Source organism: Poromitra crassiceps (genome assembly GCF_964638095.1).
Source record: "Poromitra crassiceps genome assembly, chromosome: 4".
NCBI lineage: Eukaryota > Metazoa > Chordata > Actinopteri > Beryciformes > Melamphaidae > Poromitra > Poromitra crassiceps.
The window spans coordinates 15,674,094-15,698,119 of record NC_139626.1 but is presented as its reverse complement, the minus strand read 5'-3'; the positions used below and the strand labels follow the sequence as shown (position 1 = coordinate 15,698,119).

The 24,026-nt window shown below is 45.2% G+C and overlaps 2 protein-coding genes and 1 pseudogene across 3 annotated transcripts in view; 2 read left to right on the top strand and 1 right to left on the bottom strand.

Moving 5' to 3' along the window:
• vps35l (VPS35 endosomal protein sorting factor like) overlaps positions 1–6,860 on the top strand; it is a 31,484-nt gene extending 24,624 nt beyond the window's left edge. The window contains exons 25-30 of the mRNA XM_083634862.1: positions 1,818–1,932; positions 2,542–2,681; positions 3,234–3,399; positions 4,074–4,192; positions 4,761–4,910; positions 5,476–6,860. Coding sequence (XP_083490988.1) covers positions 1,818–1,932; positions 2,542–2,681; positions 3,234–3,399; positions 4,074–4,192; positions 4,761–4,910; positions 5,476–5,574 — 789 coding nt within the window. The 3' untranslated portion in view covers positions 5,575–6,860. The remainder of the gene's footprint in view (positions 1–1,817; positions 1,933–2,541; positions 2,682–3,233; positions 3,400–4,073; positions 4,193–4,760; positions 4,911–5,475) is intronic.
• A 398-nt stretch (positions 6,861–7,258) lies between these two features.
• On the bottom strand, positions 7,259–15,809 carry LOC310776169 (RNA-binding protein with serine-rich domain 1-like). Its single transcript, XM_083636346.1, has 7 exons — positions 15,791–15,809; positions 14,358–14,504; positions 13,129–13,302; positions 12,767–12,869; positions 10,041–10,194; positions 9,197–9,338; positions 7,259–8,915 (listed from the first exon to the last, which is right to left on the bottom strand). Coding segments are annotated over exons 1-7 (822 nt in total). The 5' UTR covers positions 15,793–15,809; the 3' UTR covers positions 7,259–8,815.
• Positions 15,810–17,359: 1,550 nt separating this feature from the next.
• Positions 17,360–18,979, top strand: LOC310775625 (solute carrier family 2, facilitated glucose transporter member 11 pseudogene; annotated as a pseudogene). Its single transcript has one exon. The product of its transcript is annotated as a solute carrier family 2, facilitated glucose transporter member 11 pseudogene (transcript).
• Positions 18,980–24,026: the final 5,047 nt, after the last annotated feature.

Below are 24,026 nucleotides of genomic sequence, written 5' to 3'. Positions count from 1 at the left end.
TTTGCTCTACATGTTACCCCTGGGTCAGATCATGGCAAAACACAACATCTCCTTCCATTGTTACGCTGACGACGTCCAGGTCTACCTTCCCCTAAAAGGGGTAACTCAAATCCAGCCCCTGCTAGACTGTCTGGCCGACATAAAGGGCTGGATGTCAAAAGATTTCCTGACCCTAAACGAAAAGAAAACTGAGGTCATTGTCTTTAACAAGGTCCCCCCAGCCCCCCTCGTCGAAGCTCTCGGCCCTTTGGGCTCAAACCTCTCGACCTCAGTAAGAAACCTTGGAGTTATTTTCGACAGTGTTTTTAAATTCGAAAAGCAAGTCAGCGCTGTGGTAAAAAGCAGTTTTTATCATCTTAGTCTCCTGGCAAAGACGAGGGACTATCTCTCCCAGAAAAACCTGGAGACGGCGATACATGCTTTTATTACCACCCGCTTAGACTATTGCAACGCACTTTATGCGGGGATCGACCAGTCCCTGCTCCGCCGCCTCCAGATGGTCCAAAACGCGGCTGCGCGCCTCCTTACGGGCACCAAAAAACGTGAGCACATCAGCCCGGTTCTGTCCTCATTACACTGGCTGCCTGTGCGCTTCCGCATTGATTTTAAATTAGCCCTCACCGTTTTTAAAGCACTAAACGGAACAGCCCCTCCCTACATCTCTGAGCTGCTGCACCGCCACACCCCTTCCAGATCCCTTAGATCAGCAGACCAGTCCCTGCTGGTGGTGCCCAGAACCAGGCTGAAAACTAGGGGGGACAGAGCCTTCTCGGCTGCTGCTCCCAAGCTCTGGAACAGCCTCCCCCTCCATGTAAGAGCCGCCCAGACACTCGAAGTTTTTAAATCACAACTAAAAACCCACCTGTTCTCCCTGGCCTTTCCCCCCACTTAGCCCTCAATAGGTCCCTGGCTTTACTGTTTATTGCTTTTATTGTTTTACTGTTTTTATTGTTCTATTGTCTTATTGTCTTATTGCCTCTAGTCCTTCTCCCTCATTTTTAAATTGCCATTATTTCTTGTATTGTGTCATATTTTATTTAGTACTTTGCACTCATCTGTTTATTTGTACCTGCCTATACCTGTGAAGCACTTTGGTTCCAGCTGCCGCTGTATGGAAATGTGCTATATAAATAAAGTTGACTTGACTTGACTTGACTTATGATTGATTAATTTTCATGACGGGATAAGATTTTAACATAATGAGCCCTAAGTACCGCCCACTCCAACCCCAGCCTCAGCAAACAGTCAAAACAGAGAAATGGCAATATTTAGGATTTGGGTTGAAACTAATGTCTACCACTTTTTGATGCTTACAATTAGTCACATAAGACCTTAAATTATATAGTTGGAAGGTTTTGGCACATTCTGCTTGCCAGGGTCATTAATATAAAACTAAAATCTAGGACTTTTCAATGCAATATGGACTTAATAGTATAAAAACTTGGTAATGTCAATACATTCAACCATTCCATAGAAATTCAGAACAGGATTTAAATTCAGTCATCTGCTGGAACAAGTCTCATCGCTTTCAATCTAATTCATAATTTATTTACACAAACACAAGATCTCAAGTCAAGACTTTAGAAACATTTCCGAGTCATCAAAGAACAAGTCAGAGTCAAGTCCCAAGTCACCAGAAGCCAAGTCAAGTCTCAAGTCTTTTCTTCTTGTGTCAAGTCAATAAATGATCTCTATCTCCCTCTCTCTCTCTCTCCCTCCCTCTCTCTCTCTCTCTCTCTCTCTCCCTCCCTCTCTCTCTCTCCCTCCCCCTCCCTTTCTCTCTCTCTCCCTCCCTCTCTCTCTCTCTCTCTCTCCAGGCGTGTGCTGCCTACAGTTTCATCACCATCCCGTCTCTCGGCAGCATCTTTTGTCGTCTCAGCCTCTACCTGCTGTCTGGTCAGGTGGCGTTGGCCAACCAGTGTCTGTCCCAGGGTGAGATGTGGCTTACTTTGACATTTTAATCTACAAACCCCACAGGGCGTCCAGTCCAGGTAGTTTATCCGTAGATTCCCTGCCTACCAACGCGAGGGGCGCAGGTTCACATCCTTGTGTTACCTCTGGCTTGGTCGGGTGTCCATACATGCACGATTGGCTGGTGTCTGCGGGAGGGAAGCCGGATTGAGGGTATTTGTCCTGGTTGCTGCACTAGCGCCTCCTCTGGTCGGTTGGGGCACCTGTTCGGTGCGGAAGGGAACTGGTGGGAATAGCATGATCCTCCCACGTGCTACATCCTGCCGGTGAAGCTCCCGCTGTTGTGTGAAAAGAAGCGGCTGGCTATTGTACATGTCTCGGAGGAAGTATGGTGCTAGTCTCGGCTCTCCCCAGATCGGCAGAGGGTGGAGCAGCGACCGGGGCAGCAGTGGGGGAAAATTGGCCAAGTACAATTGGGGAGAAAATGGGGGTAAATCAGAAAAACATTTAAAAAAATCAAAAGAAAAATCTACAAACCCCACAGAAAACCCTTTTCTTGAGATAGGATGGCACTTGATTGATCCGCTGGGGGAAATGACGTGACGTCCTCCCTTCCTCCTGTCTCTCCAGCGGATGCTTTCCTGAAGGCTGCGGTCGGTCTTCTTCCAGAGGTTCCTCGCTCCATCAGTGTGGAGGGAAAGCTTCGCTCCTCTGAGACCTTCCTGCTGGACTTCATCAACAACTTCCTGTCCACGTTGCTGGTTGTCCCGGTAACGGCGTCCATCCTACTTCCTCAAACTGCATAGACGGTTTTCATCTGTTGCAGTGTTTGACACAGAGGTCCGACAGATATCTAGCATGCTAAATATCTGGTGGTGTCGGGAGAGAAGAGTGTAGTGAGGCAGACACGTCCGGGGTGATGTGTGCTGTCCCACAACCAAAAATCTAATTTAAAAAGCATTTAAGTAGCTATGCAAATCTTATATGTTTACTAAAATCATTCCATTATCTATTGAAACCTGAAATAATATTTGAGATAGCCGTAAACTTAATAACAACGACTTAATACATCTGACATTGAACCCATTTTGGAGAATGACCCATCAATGTGTGAGCGTGTGTTTAGAAAGAATAAAACCGATGTGAGACTGCGTTTGTGCACTCTGTCGGTCCCCTACTCCAAAACACTGAGTTACTGTGACACAGTCAACTGTCTGTCTTTAGCCCTAGTCTCTACTCCAAAACACTCTGAGTTGTAGCTTGACAATTGTAGTGTGTGTGTGTGTGTGTGTGTGCGTGCGTGCGTGCGTGCGTGTGCGTAGGACCACCCGGAGCATGGTGTGCTGTACCTGGTGCGCGGCCTGCTGAACATGGTGCAGGACTACACCTGGGAGGACAACAGCGACGCCAAGATCCGCGTTTACATCAGCGCCCTGCCGCTGCTGGCTGCCATGAGCCAAGAGACCTACCTCTACTGCATCCCTGCAGGTGTGCCGACAGCTCAGCAAAAACATTTCTACTAATAACTTAATTAAGGGCTCTGAAAGCAGAATTATAGGAAAAAACGTGTTCTGAAAATCCCATTAAAAAAAAACACATTTACGCTTCAAAAGTAATATACCGGTAAGTGGTCCTCGTTTGTGAAGATTATCTTGCTGAACACAAACTTCGCTGTTTCATAAACTTTTGTTAACCACAGACCTTATCTCATGCATTTAATCGCATTAAATCCCATTGCCTTTTACACGTACGAGCCAGAAGTGCTACTTCTGGACTCATTCCTGCAGGACTCTATATTGAACAGGGATTGGCTTCTAAAGTATTTGTGATGTCACAAATCATGCTCGTAGGCCCACCCCCTAAAAATTGGATTTTCAATTAGAAAATCTTCACTTCCAGCAGAATGTGAAAACAGTGGTGTCAAAATAGTGTCAAAACATATTTTTGAGTGGAGGGGGACTTTAAAGTTATACTTGTACTTTTAGACTTATTGAATATATCTTGGTACTATTTCAGTCCCATGAGATAACTAAGCCTAATAGTATACTTTTCTAAACTTAACATTTAACAAATAAATGAGACTTGGCATTTTCCTCTTATCACATTGTAAAACTGTCACACAAATACTGGTGGTGATGCTGACGGTGCCTGTTCCTCTCCAGTGGACTCCAACCAGACTCTGTACGGAGGAGACCCCAAGTTCCTGTCTGAGATCAACAAGCTGTGTGAGACTCTGGTGGGCCAGGTGCTGGACCAGCTGAAGACCCTCAGCCGTGACCAGGTGAGGCCACGGACGTTTGGTTGACCTTCCTGCTGCCTTTGAGACTTTCTTTGCTGTTTCCTCATGTCACATTCTGAAATGAGCTTCTCATGACAATTCTGTTCTACCTAAAACACATTATTATCATTAAGGGTATGGGCCCTTCATTATCAAGTGGTCTGTGTGAATGTCCTTTCAATCCTGTGTCTGGGGGTGCGTTCAGGCGTCGTTTGTAATCATACAGTCTGCAAACCAAACGGCAGCAGTTGATGAAGGCACAGCTAGGAGCTGCTCGTTGTGACGAGGCCCTGAGTCGTGCTCATCATAATGAGGGGCAGCATTCACCTTGATCAGCGCTTCTGCAGAATGCATTGACCCTCACTTCCTGAGCCTTTTGAGAAAGTCACAATGAATCTGCCTTTTGACAGCTTGCTTCTTCATGTATTTCCTATTCAAACAGGATGTTGGGGCGGGGAGGGATCATTCCAATGTTTAAACCAATGGGATGTCAGTTTGGGAGTTTGAGTTGAATTGTAATCGTGTGCAAAAGGGTGTTGTGACCAGGTGTATGGGTGCTGTCTCTGTGCAGCACAGCACGCGGCGGCAGGGCGCTGTGGCCTTCTCTCTGTTCAGCTGCCTGCTGGCTCACGGTGACCTGAGGAACAACAAGCTCAACCAGCTCACTGTCAACCTGTGGAGCCTCAGCCACAAGCACGGACACTGTGACACACACACCTCCGTGAGTACACACACACACACACACACACACACACACACACACATCAACCTGAGGGACCTCAGCCACAAGCACGGACACTGTGACACACACACCTCCATGAGTACACACACACACACACACACACACACACATCAACCTGAGGGACCTCAGCCACAAGCACAGACAGTGTGACACACACACACCTCTAAACCTCTCTGAACATGTCTGTTGTGAACACAGCCTGTCTCACGGTCTACCTATCGGCATTTCTCAATGTTAAGGCTCCTTCCTCGGCAGGATGGGTCCTTCCATGGTTTTTCCCAGCCAGCGAGGAAGGACTCTTGCCTGCCCTCTGTAGGAAGACCCATCCTGCCAAGGAAGGATCCTTAACATTGAGAAACGGCATATCTCTCTGCTGCAGCTGCCTATTCCAAACCTCTCTGAACATGTCTGTTGTGAACACAGCCTGTCTCACTGTCTAGTGTCTACCTGTCTCTCTGCTGCAGCTGCCTATTCCAAACCTCTCTGAACATGTCTGTTGTGAACACACAGCCTGTCTCACTGTCTACCTGTGTCTCTGCTGCAGGTGCGGACTCTGGAGTTCATCAGACACCAGGCCCAGCAGCCAGACCTGGCTCACATCTCTGACATGGTGCAGCGGCTGACACTGCAGTCCTGCACCTGACCCACAGAGGGAGATTGATGTTAATTAAAAAAGACGATTTTATTCTGTGTGAGGAGGATGAGCTCAAGACTAAATGTTTGCAGGAGTTTGAACTGGAGTTAACAGGCTTATCTTCCACATGTTGGCACTTCAGTTCATTCTCACAGCAGAGCTCAAAGGATCTGGGTTTCAGAAGGCCGATACTGAGACCAGTTACCGCCGAAAGCCAATATTAAGCCAATGTTCAATACTATTCTAATTTCAGCCCAAACAAATCTTCTAATATTCAGTGTTCCTTCCAAGACTATCATGGGACACAACAACTCTAAACTGAAATCCAAACTGATGACCCAACACACCTATTCAAAGGTAGAGAAGGATTACTGCCTTTAAAATTAAGAATTAAATTACCACACACACAAAAAACATGAACAAATATTGAACAAAACCAAAATGAGCAAATAAAATGTGCAAGGAAGATAGATTTTCATGTCAGGGTTGTCCAGTTTTTGAACCTGCATCATATCAGAGGTGGATACACTGACTGGCTGATATCTGATATATAATAAAAGCTCAATATCGACCTGATACATCAGTCTAACTGCGGAGTGAAATGTCTCGAGGTTGGAACTAGATAACTCAGACCAAACTAAACGAACTGGAGGACCAGCAAGGCTGCAAGCTTTGATTCTCCTGAAGCAGTACTTCCGTCTGCACCATCCTAACTCTAACTGTGACTGTATTGTTTTTGGCCTTGTTATTATTTCGTCAGGCTTGTATTGTTTTTTACATTATTATTTAGTCAGTCTTTTTATTTGTGACGAGACTGAACGGCAAACTCTCCATCACTCTGCAGACATGCTGCAATATCGGTCTCTTGCTTTTCTGAAATCCTGTATATAGATAAAAATGCAAAACCATATTCTATTACCCTAGTATTTCTATTCAAAACAATATTTTTTGAAAAAAAAATTGTGCGGTTTGTTTTTATGTGTTCTAATAATTGGATAACTATTCAGTCTGTATGAAGTCCTAATTCACGTGTTTAAGTAACAAGTAAGACTTTCGAAACCTCACCTCACCTGTTTCCAGGTGTTCAAAAGGCTGCCATGTAAATAATTTCAATTCCTTCAGCAGCTAATCCAACAGTATTCTAACACTGAAGCTTCACCTCCACTCTCCTCTTTGGAAGATCATCTGTCTTCATGTATAGGATTTATAGAATGTAATATTGGATGGTTTAATGATGCTATACATTGTTCACTATTTTGTTTTTGATCATGTCTAAGAATAAATCTCTAACCGGACCTTTATAGCCTACTGAACGCTGCTTTTCACTATACAGCCTTTTTCAAAAGTGGACAATCTGTATGATTAAATATATTAGGTAGCCTACAGGTGTCAATTGGATGTTTTTTTTAATGATTAAAGTTAAACATGATAAATTATACAGCGTTACTGTGGGAAATAAAAAGTGCTCTGAGATTGCATTATTTGGCCTCCATATTTTTTATGGGGTCGAAGGTGGGCCGTGAAAAGTTTTGAGATTTTCAAGTGGGCCCTGAGTTGGAAAAGGTTGGGAACCGCTGGTCCAGTCAATCAAAAAAGGGCCCAACTCAGAAACTGTTCACTGAGCAACAAAACTAACGACTTATCATTTTGAACCATGAACTTTATGGTCAAGACGAGTTGAGCCCACACTGCGCCAGCTGAACAACACTTTTATTTAAAAACAAAACAAACAACTCATGCAATTTGCATCAGTCCACCATCGAGAAAAACAAGTTCAGGAATAAAACATCTTTTTCCCAAACCCCATAAAAACAACTTCCTGGATCAAAAGACCATAATTGTACAGATGATAGGTTCGTTATCACGGCAGATTCACAGCGGAAGGGGGCTTCTTCTGAAATACTGGCCTATAACTAAATTATCAGACACTTAATATATCTGCAGACTAATAAAATTACACTGGAAACTTCTACGCCATGTGAAATGGATTTCAGAGTAGAGGGAGAGGTTTGGGGAGTTGGGTCACCTGACCTGATGACTGATGAAAACACACCCCACACACACACACACACCAAAAGCCATGTGTTCACAGATCATTGGCTCTGCTGCTCCATGCTAACACTTTAGCATACACTATGCTGATATACGATAGTAATCATTATCTCAAAGAAAGAAAATTGAACTTTAAAACTACTACAAATGTTAATTTCTTCACTTGGAGATAATGCTACCTGTGTTGCCCCTTATCAGTATCACTCAACATAGTGTAACTACAGTGTTCGCATGGAACACCAGAGGCAAACATCTACCGGGGACATACAGCATTGATGATTTTGGTGTCAGCAAGGTAAGACGATCAACAGGCCAATCTCTGTATTGCTGTATTGAACTTTTGGTGTAGATCAAGAGGGAACCGCAGAGGAGCCAATCCAGAGAGGAGGGTGTGTGTGTAGGGAGGGTTGGGCTGTCTCTCTGTCTAGCGGGAGGTGTGTGTGTGTAGGGAGGGTTGGGCTGTCTCTCTGTCTAGCGGGAGGTGTGTGTGTGTGTGTAGGGAGGGTTGGGCTGTCTCTCTGTCTAGCGGGAGGTGTGTGTGTGTGTGTGTAGGGAGGGTTGGGCTGTCTCTGTCTAGTGGGAGGTGTGTGTGTGTGTGTGTAGGGAGGGTTGGGCTGTCTCTGTCTAGCGGGAGGTGTGTGTGTGTGTGTGTAGGGAGGGTTGGGCTGTCTCTCTGTCTAGCGGGAGGTGTGTGTGTGTGTGTGTGTGTGTGTAGGGAGGGTTGGGCTGTCTCTGTCTAGCGGGAGGTGTGTGTGTGTGTGTGTGTAGGGAGGGTTGGGCTGTCTCTGTCTAGCGGGAGGTGTGTGTGTGTGTGTGTAGGGAGGGTTGGGCTGTCTCTGTCTAGCGGGAGGTGTGTGTAGGGAGGGTTGGGCTGTCTCTCTGTCTAGTGGGAGGTGTGTGTGTGTAGGGAGGGTTGGGCTGTCTCTCTGTCTAGCGGGAGGTGTGTGTGTAGGGAGGGTTGGGCTGTCTCTGTCTAGCGGGAGGTGTGTGTAGGGAGGGTTGGGCTGTCTCTGTCTAGCGGGAGGTGTGTGTAGGGAGGGTTGGGCTGTCTCTGTCTAGCGGGAGGTGTGTGTAGGGAGGGTTGGGCTGTCTCTCTGTCTAGCGGGAGGTGTGTGTGTGTAGGGAGGGTTGGGCTGTCTCTCTGTCTAGCGGGAGGTGTGTGTGTGTGTGTGTAGGGAGGGTTGGGCTGTCTCTCTGTCTAGCGGGAGGAGTTAGAACTGGAGCGTGACCGGTGGCGCCGGCGGCCGGGTGACCGAGACCTGCGACGCACCGGAGAGCGTCGCCGTGGAGACCGAGTCCTGCGGGCAGAGAGAGAGACAGAGAGAATCAAAGTGAGATAAAGAGTGTGAGAGAGAGACATGATGGAGATGGAGGAGTAGTAGAATAGATGAAAAGTGTGTGTGTGGGGAAGGGGATGGTGGTAGGCGAGTGCTTTTACCTCTACAATACCCAGACGCACCCGAATACATTTTCAATACCTTTGCAGACCTGCGTAGGCACCCTGATATGATGTGCAGCACTATAAAAGACCACTACCACTGTACACGGTACTCTGAGCACCATCACACGCGTCGCTCACCTTCTCCTCATGCGAGGTGGAGTGCGTCGCCACATGGGGGGCGGAGGGGGCATCCTGCGGGGCGGCGTGAGCCTGCGGGGGGGAGGACGTGGCGTGGGAGTCAGCACAGCTGTAGCTGTGATCTCCTGTCCGTCAATCTGACCTGAAGAAAACAAGGTGAAGAACGTTAAAGGTGCTACTGTATGTGCAGCATTAACACCAACAAATCATTTGACCACATTCATTTTGAGAGCGTTTAGTTATCGGGAAGAAAAACGAAAGCTACAGGGGCTTATGGGAAATGTGGTCTCGTGGTCTTAATTTGGAAAAACACTAGCACCACTGGCATGACAGAGGCTACCTATCACAATTAACCTGACAAAGATCATATATATGATGTTTTCAAATGCTACACACTTTTAACCAAGGCAAGTGCCTCAACATATGGACTAAATCTCATCTGTGAAGGGATGGATAATAAAGGTGATATGATTTTTTTTTAGGACGAAGGTTCCAGTCCTCAGTATGGACTTATTCAATTCAACTTTCTTGTCATTAATTAACAATGTGTAAGCACACGTTGTGTTTAAAACTGCTGTAAAATACACAATAAACTCACATCTGTAACCACATACACTAACAGCCGGTTCAAATATTAATGCATTAACTGAAAATCACCGCTCAAACCACTGCTCATATGTTGCTTATCCACTTTGCATAGCTGATAATCAACAACTTGATTGTCAGGGAATAACATTTATTGAAGTAGGCTGATATCACTGAAACGAGCACTTTCATTCTATATTTTGAATCGAACATTTGTCTGTCCAGTCTTTCCGTCCCATGTGCCTCCACTCGCTCACACCTCCATCCATGTGTTTGAGGGCCTTCTCTGCCTCCTCGTGTGTCTCAAACTCCACGTAGGCGTAGCCCTTGGACAGGTGGGGGTGGACGCGGCTCATAGGCATGTCAATCATCTTGATCTTGCCATAGGTGGAGAAGATCTCCTGGATGTGTTCCTGTGGAGAGATGACAAGAGAACCTTTTCAAATTTGGCACTACTTCTACTTACATTTTCAGGTATTGAATCTGTTGTCACTTACACATTAGAGCAGCAACTATGCGTAGATTAGACGATCGACAGAAAATTAATTGCCAACTATTGTAATAAATTATAATCGATTAATTGTTTAGACTAATTATTAAGAAAAATAAATATACTAAAATGCCAGCTTCTTAAATGTGAATACTGTATTTCTGGTTTCTTTAGTCTTCTATGACAGTAAACTGATCATCTTTGGGTTGTGGACTGTTAGTCAGGATTAAAGACGACATCTGAAGACGTCATCTTGGGCTTTGGGGAAAAAGTGATCGGCATTTTTCACTATTTTGTGACATTTTATAAACCAAACGACTAATCGTCAAGATTAGTGGATAGTCAAGAAAATGCTGTGGATCAGGAGGTAGAGCAGGTCGTCCAATAATCAAAAGGTTTGGTGGTTCGATCCCCGGCTCCTCCAGTCCGCATGTCGAAGTGTCCTTGGGCAAGACACTGAACCCCAAATTGCTCCCGATGGCTGTGCCAGCACCCTGCGTGGCAGCTTGCCGCCTTCGGTGTGTGAATGGGTGAATGTAGGCACCTTGTAAAGCGCTTTGGATAAAAGCGCTATATAAATGCAGTCCATTTACCATTTAATCAACAGATTAATCAATAATGAAAATAATCGTTAGTTGGAGTTGCAGCCCTAAAATAGAATGCTAGATCACCAATGGTTAGTATAGTAGTATTGGGAAGGTGATTACACCGTACGAGAACAGCTTGATGCAGAGCATAACCATAAAGCCAGAAATACAAAATACTGTAGAACATCCAGTCACCACAATAGAAGATTATTGGTTAGGTCAGAAAAGTTCTCTTAAGTAAAATACAACTTAGGGTTGGCTTTGACAGATGTGGGTTTTTCAAAGCTGATGCAGATATTTTGCACTGAAGATGCCGATAACTATTTTGTTTTTGTACAGTGCCAAATTGGGCCATGTTCACTACAAAAACTCTCCCAAGTATTTGGTGAGAATAAAATATAAATTCCATCCCAGAATTGTATTTTTGTTTAGAATGAAAAAGCCTCTAAGGCAGCATTTACACCATGACAAACTAAAACTCACTGAAAGCCACGGCCACACGTTAACACATTGACTGCCAGCCGTTTTTTTTTTGCTGTAGGTAGCTTCTGCCAGGCCGTTTTTTGAGGATTCTGGCTCATTTTAAAAGAGCCGAGGATTCTTTTCTGCTTGGAGTTTGTGAACACAAAGTTCAGAAAAGTACTAATAGAATGTGTGCTTTCTCTGTCTAAAAGAGTTAGTTTGTAGAGTTAGTAGTTATGTAGATATTAGCCGTTGAGTACAGCATGGTTTGAGCGTCTGAGACAGGAAGCTGAGATAATCGCAGTTTTGTGAAATTCAATCAAACAGGCAGAACAGTCACTTTAACCATTTATTTTTGGCATCAGTGAGAGATCAGACATCCAAACAATATAGTTCCGAACGCCCTCTCCTTCAACTCCTCCCTCCGTGGGCGTGTCTAGTGGCTTTCAGCCTGCGTTTGTCACAAGCGAGTGGTCTGCTGCTGCTGCTGCTGCAGCAGCGAGTTCGAGCAGCCTCCCTCCCTGGCAGCGAGTTTGAGCAGCCTCCCTCCCTGGCAGCGAGTGTGGATAGGTCTCACTCGTCTCTTGGGTTTGAGAGCCCCGATGAAGCCCCGTGCGACTCTAGGCTTATGCAAATTTGCAATCCCCCGTGTGCTGCTGCTGGCGCGGCCCGAGAGCGGCGAGTCTGGTGACTGATGACTGTAAAATCGGCAAGCCATTTCCTTGAGAATGGAGGAAGCAGCCGCGGGAGGCGGCTGCTTTTGGTTGACTTTCTCTCTGTCGGGAGGGCACCGTCGCCACCTAGCTGGTCGGTAAAATAGATTATACACATTCAATACTTCCAATATCTCCATAGGAGACGCGGGGGGCATTGATCCACGTAGCACCGTCCAAAAAAAAAAATCGACGTATTAATACGTCAATGGCAGTGAACCGCTGGATTTTTTTTGACGTATATATACGTCAGTGGCAGTCAACGTGTTAAAATAAAACATATTTATACATCTGATCAAAATGGCTCATCTCAATCAATTCAGGTTGACAACCATAGACAACCAATGCAGTATTGATCATTTCTACAAAATATGCACGCAAACAAGCTGCATCTTATCCATCACATCGGAGGTGCAAACAAGCTGCATCTTATCCATCACATCGGAGGTGCAAACAAGCTGCATCTTATCCATCACATCGGCGGTGCAAGACACTGACTGGCTGAAATCAGATTTTTAATATCAGTCATTTAATAAAGGTCCACCAGTGGTGAGAAATTAGGCTTTTGAGATGTTTCCCCAAATGTTACTGCATCTCCTTTAGTTAACTTGTCACGTGACCATCATGACCATCGTAACCACCCTTCAGACCTTCACCGACAGGCCTTTGTTGCCTTACTGCCTCAGTCAGATGGGATTGAAAAGACAGGCACATGTCTGGAGGTCAGCAGTACCTTGATGACGTTCCTGGTCAGACGGCCCAGGTAGACCTTGGTGGGTTTGGGGGTGGGGCTTCTCCGGCGCCTGTCTCTGTCATCCTTCTTCACTGACTTGGACCTACAGTAACATTTACATTACATGTAACGATTTAGGCATTGATGTAATGACATCTTACTCTGAGCAACTGACACTGACAGCAACACAGGAACACCACGTTGAAGTTCCTTGATCACTAAACATGGTCATGGGGGAACATTGCAGTAGCTGCAGCTCCTTTTCAACGTTGGAGGGTACAAGAAGCAAACATTAACAGTCTGTTCACCATTAGCTTCATTATTTCTCAACTATTTCCTCTGCCAAGAAACCAAACCCATACTTGGATCGTGAGCGTCGCCTGTTGTCGTGGCGCCGGCGGCTGGGGCTGGGCGAAGAGGAGGAGGAGGAGGAGGAGCGGGAGCTGGACGAGCCCGAGCGGCTGGAGGCAGAGGAGCTGGACCCGCTGGACGAGCCCGAGCTCGAGCCCGAGCTGCTGCTGGAGCTGGAGCTCGACCTGCATACAGACAGACAGGAGGTTCAAACTGCACCCACACAGACAGGAGGTTCAAACTGCACCCACACAGATGAGGGGGTTCCAACTGCACCCACACAGATGAGGGGGTTCAAACTGCACCCACACAGACAGGAGGTTCAAACTGCACCCACACACACAGGAGGTTCAAACTGCACCCACACAGACAGGAGGTTCAAACTGCACCCACACAGATGAGGGGGTTCAAACTGCACCCACACAGACAGGAGGTTCAAACTGCACCCACACAGACAGGAGGTTCAAACTGCACCCACACAGACAGACAGGAGGTTCAAACTGCACCCACACACACAGACAGGAGGTTCAAACTGCACCCACACAGACAGGAGGTTCAAACTGCACCCACACAGACAGGAGGTTCAAACTGCACCCACACAGACAGGAGGTTCAAACTGCACCCACACAGACAGGAGGTTCAGACAGGGGGTTCAAACTGCACCCACACAGACAGGAGGTTAAGACAGGGGGTTCAAACTGCACCCACACAGACAGGAGGTTCAAACTGCACCCACACAGACAGACAGGAGGTTCAAACTGCACCCACACAGACAGGAGGTTCAAACTGCACCCACACAGATGAGGGGGCATTCTAATTGTGTTAACTTCTTGTAAATATAAATATATAATGCTGAAGTTGAACAATTTGTCAATTTGCTGGGGACCCTCTAGAGCCCCCCCTGTGGGCCCCAGACCCCACACTGTACTCTATCTATGGTATCTACCCCCCCCCCCCCCCTCTGTGGTCCCCAGACCCCACACTGTACTCGATCTATGGTATCTACCCCCCCCCCCCCCCCCGTGGGCCCCAGACCCCACACTGTACTCGATCTATGGTATCTACCCCCCCCCCGTGGGCCCCAGACCCCACACTGTACTCGATCTATGGTATCTACCCCCCCCTCTGTGGTCCCCAGAACCCACACTGTACTCGATCTATGGTATCTGCTACCCCCCCCCCCCTCACACGGCTGCACCTTTCGAAATGGAAAATGAAAGCCAAAGCACCGCTGACAGACCTGCTGCTCCCGCTGGAGGCACTGCGCCTCTTGCGGTTCTTGTCTCTGCCACGGTCTTTCTCGGCTCCTTCCTTGGTGGATCCCGTCTTCTCCTTCCCTCGCTCTTTAGTCTTGTCGTCCTCCTTTCTCTTTGTCGGAGACGGTGCCCTGATGAAGGAGGGGAAGGAGTGAGAGGAAATTAAAAAAACATGTACTGCTGTCTTACTGCATTGTGGACATAAAGCCCCAGACACAGCAAGCCCACAGTCAGCCGTCGGCCATGTGTCGCTCTAGTATTTGCGGTGTGTCCCGACCCGCACCGTTGGCTCTAGTCTGCTTTGACGTCGTTTCTTAACCATTTTAGCAGTTCATCATCTCTTGGCGCTCTGACGCTCCATCTCCTCAGACGGAGTGCCAAGAGTGCACTCTGCCACTCCGAGAGTGTAGCGCTCTGAATAACCCAAAGCTGTATTCCAACAGCGCTCTCAATTTACGAATGGTCCAGTTTGTGCCAGAGTGCGCTCGGAGTGCTATTTCCAAACGCACCCTAAATAAAATAATACTGAGATTGAAAACACTGAAGTTTGTAATTTCATTTTGAATGTCCACTGTAACGATAATTTAATTCAGGGGTTCCCAACCTTTTTTGGCTCGTGACCCTACTTTGACGTCACAAAATAGGGACCCGAGACATTCAAATTCTAGTACACTGACGTCGTCAGTGATATCACATAGTATGCTTCTTTTCCCCCGCAGAATTCTGACTTTAATCTCAAAACTAACTTCTTTCTCAAAATTCTGACAGTAACACTGAAGAAAACACTGAAGTTCATAATTTCATTTTGAATGTCCACTGTCGATAACTTCATAAAAAATAACTTTAAAACTAACGCCAAGAAGACAACTTCCTGTTAGTGCCAACTCACTAACGGAACTTGTGAAAGGAAAGGGAAACAGTTTTGCAGTAGGAAGACGTCACTAGACGGGTATCAAAGATCCAGGTGGAAGCCATCTGGTTGCATTCATGTGAATTACTTCAATCCGTTATTCTGAGAGCCTGACTGACCTGTCCTACGGTGTTTTCAATGGTAAACAGGTCGGCTACAATTTAACTTGTCGTTATTGGTTACTGTTTATATTTGGCTGATCGCCAGATAGGACTAGTTAGATGAACGAATTATTATTTTTAGTTTTAGGACATGAATTGTATTGAAGCTAACACTCGCTGAGCTAAGCTAGCATTAGTGAACAGAGACTCCTCGTCGTGCTGCTGAATCAACTACGCATTATGCATATAACGCTAAACAACATAAACGTAAACAACATAAACCTAAGATGATGTAAGATAATGAGCTTTTGCCAAGCACACGTTATTAAGCTAAGTACCGAGCTAGTCGTCAATATTAAAGAACATTGTGTGAAATGAATGAATGCAAATGCTAGCGCTAACTTACATCTTTCCTCTTGTCTGCGCGAGTAGTCGCAGAGGGATGACGTAATGTTATTTGTAGATGTGAACCAATGAAAAAGGACATTGATGCGCTATTTAGGAGACAATGCGACAGGATCCAGGGCGCGTTTATATCCCTCAGTAACGACTGTCAGGCTGTCCAGTCCATGGTCCAGTCTCCTACTACAATACTAGTGAATCTCTCATTTAAACACCTCTAATTTAATCAACGGAGCTCCATTTGACGTGAGTTTGCCTCTCGGACTCAAAACTGAGAAAACCCTGTTGTTAGATATGCTTTTGTCCAGTATTCATTCAATCAATAAACTTTATTTACGGACTCATAGTCCATAGAAAAAAACACATTTAAACACAACAACAACAACAACAAAACACAATAAAATCCAATTATACCAATAGGTAGAGAGATAGTGAAACTATGACAAAAGTAGCTATTTTACATTCTCTGATTGTGTTCTCTTTTTGCATAATAATGCTGATGTTGTACCATTCATCAGTGTTCTGAGGACCCCCCGGAACGCCCTCAAGGACCTCTGGTAGTCCCTGGACTCCACGTTGAGACTGTCCGCCTCTTTCTGCAATCAAAAGTCCACTGACACTTTATAAGCTTGTGAGCGGATGTAGCCTATATCAAGAGCACAATATCACTATTCATAACCAGAATAAATGTATTGATCCCAGAGGCGAAATTAACTCGAGTCATGCTACAGTTGCTCGCACTCAGATAGGCTATGGAAAAGTATAAACATCAAACATGATAAGAGGCATAGGAATGTAGCCTACCATAAACAATAAAATATAAGTTACTAGCCTGTTATTAATAATAATAATAATAATAATAATAATAATAATAATAATAATGAGTAAGGTGCATCCAGTCAGTAAAGTGAACAGTAACAGTGTGGATTATTGATTATTGCAAAATTGCGGTATTAAGCCGTTATTGCGCATTGAGTTTTATTGCACAATCAGGTATAACATAATCAAAGTCGGTTTTGATTTGTGGACAGGTGGAGTGAGTCCATCTAATTGACTGAATCAGAGCATTTCGAGGGCACGTTTTTTTGCAATTTTTGTGCACTAAAGAGGAAATTGAGGGAACAAATTAAATAATGTGTGCACAAATAAACCAAAACAAGAGATCATTGAATTTAACCAACTTGAGGAAACGATTTTTAGGCCTATCTCATGTGCATGAAAAAAATAAAACGAGATCTTCTCCCGATGGCCACTCTCGTGCTTCGTACCTGACAGACCCTACCGAGGGAATAAAAAACCCTCAGCAGAGGAGCGCTTTTACCGGTTAAAGGCAAGGTTCTTCTCCTCTTTTTATACCACCTAACCCACATTTTCAACACATCATCCATTCTGTGACATCCTAGGAGGAAAGACAGCTCCCGTTCTACTTCCTCTCACTTTAAACCCGCTGAAACAAGATTAGTTTATGTTTAAAATAAGGCTAGCAAGGACAAACTGCAGTCCTTAAAGAGCCTAGTGCTGCTGGACACTGAGAATACCCGTTTCTTTTCCAGGTGGAACAGCCAATCTGCAGATGAACTCTGAAGGTGATAATGAGGTGGAAGACACAGAAAACGGCTCAGGCAATGATAGGACTCTTGCTTTAACTGTGTGCTCTGCTGCCATCGGCGGAACCTTCCAGTACGGCTACAACATCTCAATCATCAACTCTCCTACCAGCCACATCCAGGGCTTCATCAATGACACCTACAGGGAGCGCTGGGGCACTTGCCTGGACACCCCGCAGGTCACCCTGTTGTGGACTTTCATCGTGTCCGCTTTCCCATTGGGCGGTTTGATCGGGGCCCTGCTGGCGGGGCCAATGGCAGTCCACTTCGGGAGGAAGCACTCGCTGCTTCTCAACAACGTCTTCCTGTTTGTCAGCGCTGCCCTTGTGCTGATGAGCAGGGCGGCAAAGTCATTTGAGATGATCATCGTTGGTCGCTTTTTCGTCGGCGTCAACGCGGGGGTCAGCATGAACGTCCAGCCGATGTACTTTGGAGAGAGCGCCCCCAAACACCTCCGAGGCGCTGTCGCCTATTCCTCTGCCGTTTTCACTGCATTTGGGATCTTTTTGGGTCAGGTGGTGGGACTCACTGAGCTGCTCGGCTCGGAGCCTCTCTGGCCGTACCTGCTAGCTAGTAACGCTCTGCCAGGACTGATCCAGCTGCTCACCTTACCTTGGTTCCCCGAAAGCCCCAGATACCTCCTCATTGACCGGGGTGACAAGGAAGCATGCGTCCGGGCACTGGTCAGGCTGCGTGGTGGGGTGGCGCCTGGCCAGGAGATGGAGGAGATGCTCCAGGAACAACAACAGCAGAAGTCCACAGCATCTAAATCTGGATCTCCAGCTGCCGCCAAGACGCCCTGGGCCCTATTTAGGGATCGTGACCTCCGACCCCAGCTCAAAACGGTCATGGCTGCCAGCAGCGCCATGATGCTCTGCGGCAATGACGCCTTCTACTTCTACGCCTCCTACATCTTCCTCGAAGCGGGGATCCCTCCAGATAAAGTGCAGTATGCTACCATCGGCACGGGGGCCTCCGAGTTCACCGCCTCCATAGTGAGCAACCTACTGATCGAGCACGCGGGCCGCCGGCGCCTCCTGCTGGGCGGGTACAGCTTCATGGCTGTCTGGGCGGTGGTCTTCACCGTAGCACTCACGCTCCAGGGCCAAGGCGTGGCGGGGATGCCCTACCTCAGCATGGCGTGCATGTTTGCCTACATCCTCAGCTTCGGCATCGGCCCGGCCGGGGTGACGGGCATCTTACCAACTGAGATCTTCGACCAGGCGGCTCGGCCGGCGGCGTACATGGTTGCCGGTTCACTGATGTGGATCAGCCTCCTCCTGGTGGGATTGACGATGCCCTTCATCGTCAGCGGCCTGGGGAACTGCTTCTTCCTTCCGTTCGGCGCCGTGTGCGTGGTGGCCGTTGTGTTTCTGGGGTTCTCCTTACCAGAGACTAAAGGCCGGACGCTGGGTGAGATCACAGCAGAGTTCGATAAGAAGAATCCAGGGAAGAAGGAGAGGGAGAGGCCGGAGGGGGAAGAGCCCAGTACGGAGCAAGATCCACTGGGTAAGGCTTGCTCTGTCACGGCCCTGGAGCAGGATCTTGACCCGGAACCTGGGAACGACGGGAACGACGGGGGGTAATTTTGACACATCCAGTATCCGAGGATGTCACTTTATGTATCCTTCCTCCAGAGTTTGGCAGATGACTTCAGAGATGTAATCTAGGGTGTTTTACAGATGAAAAATAATCTTTGGAAATTGGAAATTAATTCTGGTTTCATAATCATGAGTCGTCCCAATTTGCTGTTTTCTATGTTTACTGAATCTGTAGAGCAGGAATTACATGAAGGCTATTACTATTCCAAACATTGACTTCACAGAGCTTTGTCAAAAACAATCAGCGTCAAATCAATCAGGACGACTACTGAATTCACACACAAATTCCTGCCTAATGTCTTCATTATCTTGGCCCATTTATATGGTTTCTCTCCCAGTAAACGGGCAATAGCTTCAAATAGTCTACGCAAAAGTTTTGATCGTTTCAATTCAGTACAACTCATTTGTTTCCTAATCTCTCCTGACTGAAATGTGGTTGAGAGGCTGTGAAAGCTTTAGTAAGTGATGTAGTTCCAATATCCAACATGCGGTCAAGAGGATATTATACTTCAAATGTAGCCGCATAACTGCCTTTCACACCCACTCAAACTCCCCCAAGGCCTTTACACTGATAGCTGTGTACTTTGCACTGTACAAATCCAAAGTAATCAGCCACCTTGCTTGTGGTCTTCTGCTTCTGCTCTGTCAATATACACTCGTGAAGCCGAGTTCATACCTATATCCAGTTAATATCTATATCCAGTTATCCAAAAGCCAAATATCCTCATCCTGATTGGTGTATGAGGTCATCAGAAATGTTGCTGTAAAAATTTTAACTCACACACTGGGTGGATTACAGTTAGTTGATTTGTGTAATCTGATTACTTATTGCTGATTACTTATAGCCATTTAGTGGCTATTTCTATCCAAAGACCCTTGTGTGTGTATCATACGTGTTCAGCATGGGGTGGTCGTGGTCCAAGCTCAGCCCCCAGTGTGATGAATAGACTGACTGAATGTATGTATGTATAGATGCTGTTTCTGCCCAAGCTGGACTAAGCAGGCATTGGTTGCACTTTTGCACTTGTTATGAAAAGAAGAATTTGGCAAATCATGTGTTCTATTTAATGTAACTAAAGCTAAAGTGTCTGGCTTTCACTTTTCACAATGCATAAACACAAGTGTAAACGAATGAATATAGCTTCACAAAATGGTCAGTAGGTGTCAGCATTGATGTAATTTCTCCTCGGGTTTACTGTCCTTTATCTGCTTAATTTATAAATTCTGTTTATTTATTGTTACAGGGATTTTGTTTTACTCTATATTTTTCCAGGTTATTCCACTTGATTATTTATGATAAGAAACCCAGAGACTGGAGATTATTTTTTACATTAAAGGGACATTTCACTAAAGATAATGTACTAATATGTGGGAGTCTGGGAGAACCCTTCACATGTCGCTGCTACACATTGTTGGCAATGAGCCAAAGGAGGTTGAAAATGAGTTATGCAGGTATTTTGGGACTTTGAGTTCTTTGGTTACTTTCGTCTCTGTAGTCCATAATGGTGAATAATTATTCCAGAAAACAAAACTGAAATTTTTTTTTTTTTTTTTTATGCTTTTAGTTATGTTATGGTGGAGTGGTAGAGTAGAAAATGTAATGCTGTGTAATGTTAAAGCTATTTTTCCTCATGCTTTACTAGGAACATAACAGATTAAAATACTTGTAACGTTTGATTTGAGAGAGCTATCTCAGTCATTAAATAAGTTATGGAGAGTGTCTTAATTTATGGTAATATCAACACATGAAAATGTCAAATTTTCACCATGTGAAGGGTTTTTGCAGGCCGCCACATATATTATTGTATAAAAATATATTTTTTCCACATTCAAGCAATTTTTTTTATATATCTCCCTATCATCTCAACAGTAGCCTACTGAGGTTTCCTGTATTTCTTGCTATGCACTGATAATGAAGATACAGTATACTGTCTGCCAGCATGTCATGACTCCTTGAGACTTAAAGCCTTACTGTGTCGAGTAAAACACTTGTTTTACTGTAATGATATTTATTCTATTTTAAGTGGTATTTATTAAAGATGTGAGAAACAATATGTATAACAATACTGTAAAAAACAAAAGTGCTGACCGATAAAATAATGGTTGCACTTTTGCATGAATTGTTATGAAAAGAGGAATACTGGCAAATCACGTGTTCTATTTAATCTAACAGACTTGGTGCTGATCATGTTTTCAAAGTGTCTGATTTCACTTGTAGTACTGTGTAAGATACTTTTTATATATTTTTTCTAGGCTACATAATTATTAGAACAAGCCCAGAGACTGCAGATTATTTTGTCATGAGTGTCATTTCACCAAAGATAATGTGCTGATATATTAAGATATTTATTGTATAAAAAAATGTTTTATTTAAATTATCTTTTCAAATCATATATGCTGGGTTTTCCTCTATTTCCTGCTATGCACTGATAATGAAGATCTTCCCAAAGCATGTAAGGACTCTCCTTGACACTAAAGCCTAAAGGCCCAATTATACTCAACGTTAAAGACGGAGACGGAGACGGACAGAGCCTTCTGTCCGTACTCTGCGTTCATTTCGTCCGTTTTCTGTCCATCATCTGAAAGCTTACGGATATGCATGAAACTGAGGAAAACCACATACACACTTATACATTTGACTCTCTACTGCCCACTGGTGGATGTATTGCTTAACATGATACCAACGTGAAAGACGCATGGAAGTATGTGGGCATTGATGATTACACCGTTTGAAACGGACGCCCTTATTTACGGATGAAAATGGAGTATAATTGGGCCTTTACTGTGTCGAGCTAGCTCAGACTGTATTAAATGATGCTGCTTTAGCCTCTTTGGTCTGTGTAAAACATATTTATTCCGTTTTATTCAAAGATGTGAGAAACATGTATAACAATAAAAAAAAAAGTGCTGAGACAAGTCTTTTTCTTCATCATTCAGTTAGCTAGATTGATCCAGCCCACCTACCAGGCTTGATCACCTTCATGACGTTTAATCACATTGGCTGCCATCGATCCTTCTGCACTCTAACCCATCCGTTCATATCCAAACTGTTAGTGTACTGCTGTTTATGTATGGAATAGTGCTGTTGGGATCAGCTTCAAGCTGTGAAAGGTTTTATTGTGTTACAGCACTTCATTTATAATTGAACAATGTCTCCCAGCCATTTTAACTGCAATTGGAAACAGCGGATTTGTATTGAGATGCCCATCATCGAGGGTGTGTGCATGCGAGAGAGAGGGTAATAACAATAGAACGACCAAGCCACCATCATTGCTATTCTGTTTTCAAAATGGCTCAGCTTTCATTCTCCTGGTTTAAAGGAGAATTTCGTTTTTTTTTAACCTGCAGCCCTCTCCTCACATTAATTATGATCTGATGACTCACCCAGTGCTCTCCATAGCGTTTTTGTCCGTCCTATGCGTTGTTTTGAGATCAATAGCGTCACTATGGCTGCCATCTTTAAAATGGCAGCCATTTTGAAATTTTCATGGAATAAATCTGGCTTCTCTGTGGTCATAAATGTATGGTTTGATAACAAGATCATTCATATTGGACAATTCTACCCAAAGTTGCCCCCAAAATAGTGTTTTCAGGCTGGAAATGGCGGCCATCTTGGGGGGAAAAAAAATCAAAATTTCTGTGTGGCTAATGACTTTTATCAAAATAACAGTCCACAAGGAGTATTTGTGCCAATTTTGGCGCTACTTTCCGGAAGCGACCTAAAGGTGCTGTTTTGAGCCCCACTAAATGTGAGGTGTGGAGGATTATGGGAAACTGAGTCCAGGAAGTAACAGTCCAGAAGTAACTCTTTTGTACACTATCAAATGGGGGTCTGTGGTCTAATCTTTGTCAGGTTAGGGGTCCTTCATGTGAAAAAATTTGAGAGAAGAAATTTGGTATTTGTGTGTTTGTGTGTGTGTGTGTGTGTGTGTGTGTGTGTGTGTGTGTGTGTGTGTGTGTGTGTGTGTGTGTGTGTGTGTGTGTGTGTGTGTGTGTGTGTGTGTGTGATTCCACGAACACCTCTCCATCTTGATGGCCTTGATATGTCTATCTGACACATGTCCTCAGCCATCACTCAGGGTCTTCAGGGATCCATGTCCTCAGCCATCACTCAGGGTCTTCAGGGGGAAAACTCAATCTTACTTAACAAGAACATTGATTTCCTCGTGGCCTCATTTAGCCCCCTTGATAAGAAGCAGATGAAAGACAGACAGAGGAAGAGAAAAGCGGAAAGGCATGACAGAAAACACATTTGTCGTAGCTGCACCTGTAGCTGAAGAAGTCACGTCCCACTCCTGAAGGGGGGAAACATGATCATTCATCCTCGTGGGTGGACAGCTACATCAACGCTTACGTTAACAACATGACTGGTACCCAAGGAAGGCCCAGGGTGTTTCAAGGGAGTGCAGCTGGGGTAGAGAGAGCTGTTCAAGCTCCTCAGGCAGTTCCCCTCATGGCTGGATCTCCTGCTGACACCATCTTTCTCTGGATCTCCTCCTGACACCATCTTTCTCTGGATCTCCTCCTGACACCATCTTTCTCTGGATCTCCTCCTGACATCATGATGGAGCAAAATGGCCTCCTCTCTCTCTTCCAGCGCGCCCTCTTCACAGAGAGAGGATGCATTTAGCAGCAGATGAGGGCCGCAGCAGCACATTTTCCATCGAATCTGGCTGCAGCTATCAGCTCCACATAATGGACAGAAGGTGTTTGCTGCAGGAGCCCATATAGTCTCACTATATCTCTCTCACTCTCTCCCCCTCTCTCTCCCTCTCTCTCACCCCCCCCCTCTCTGTCTCTGAGAGGAGGTGGAAAGGCCTTGTTTTGTTTATACACTTAATGAGTTTCGTTCTAGAATTAGATTTCCGCCAATTTAGAAAATGACACCCACTCTCATATATTCACTGCTGGCATGGAAATTAAACACTGAGTGGGTTTGTTTTGAAGTTAGAAGATATTTGAGTAGGGCTACAAAATCATTTATGCTTTTCAAATATTGCTTGATGATTTTCAGGTAGCAAACTTTTTCCAA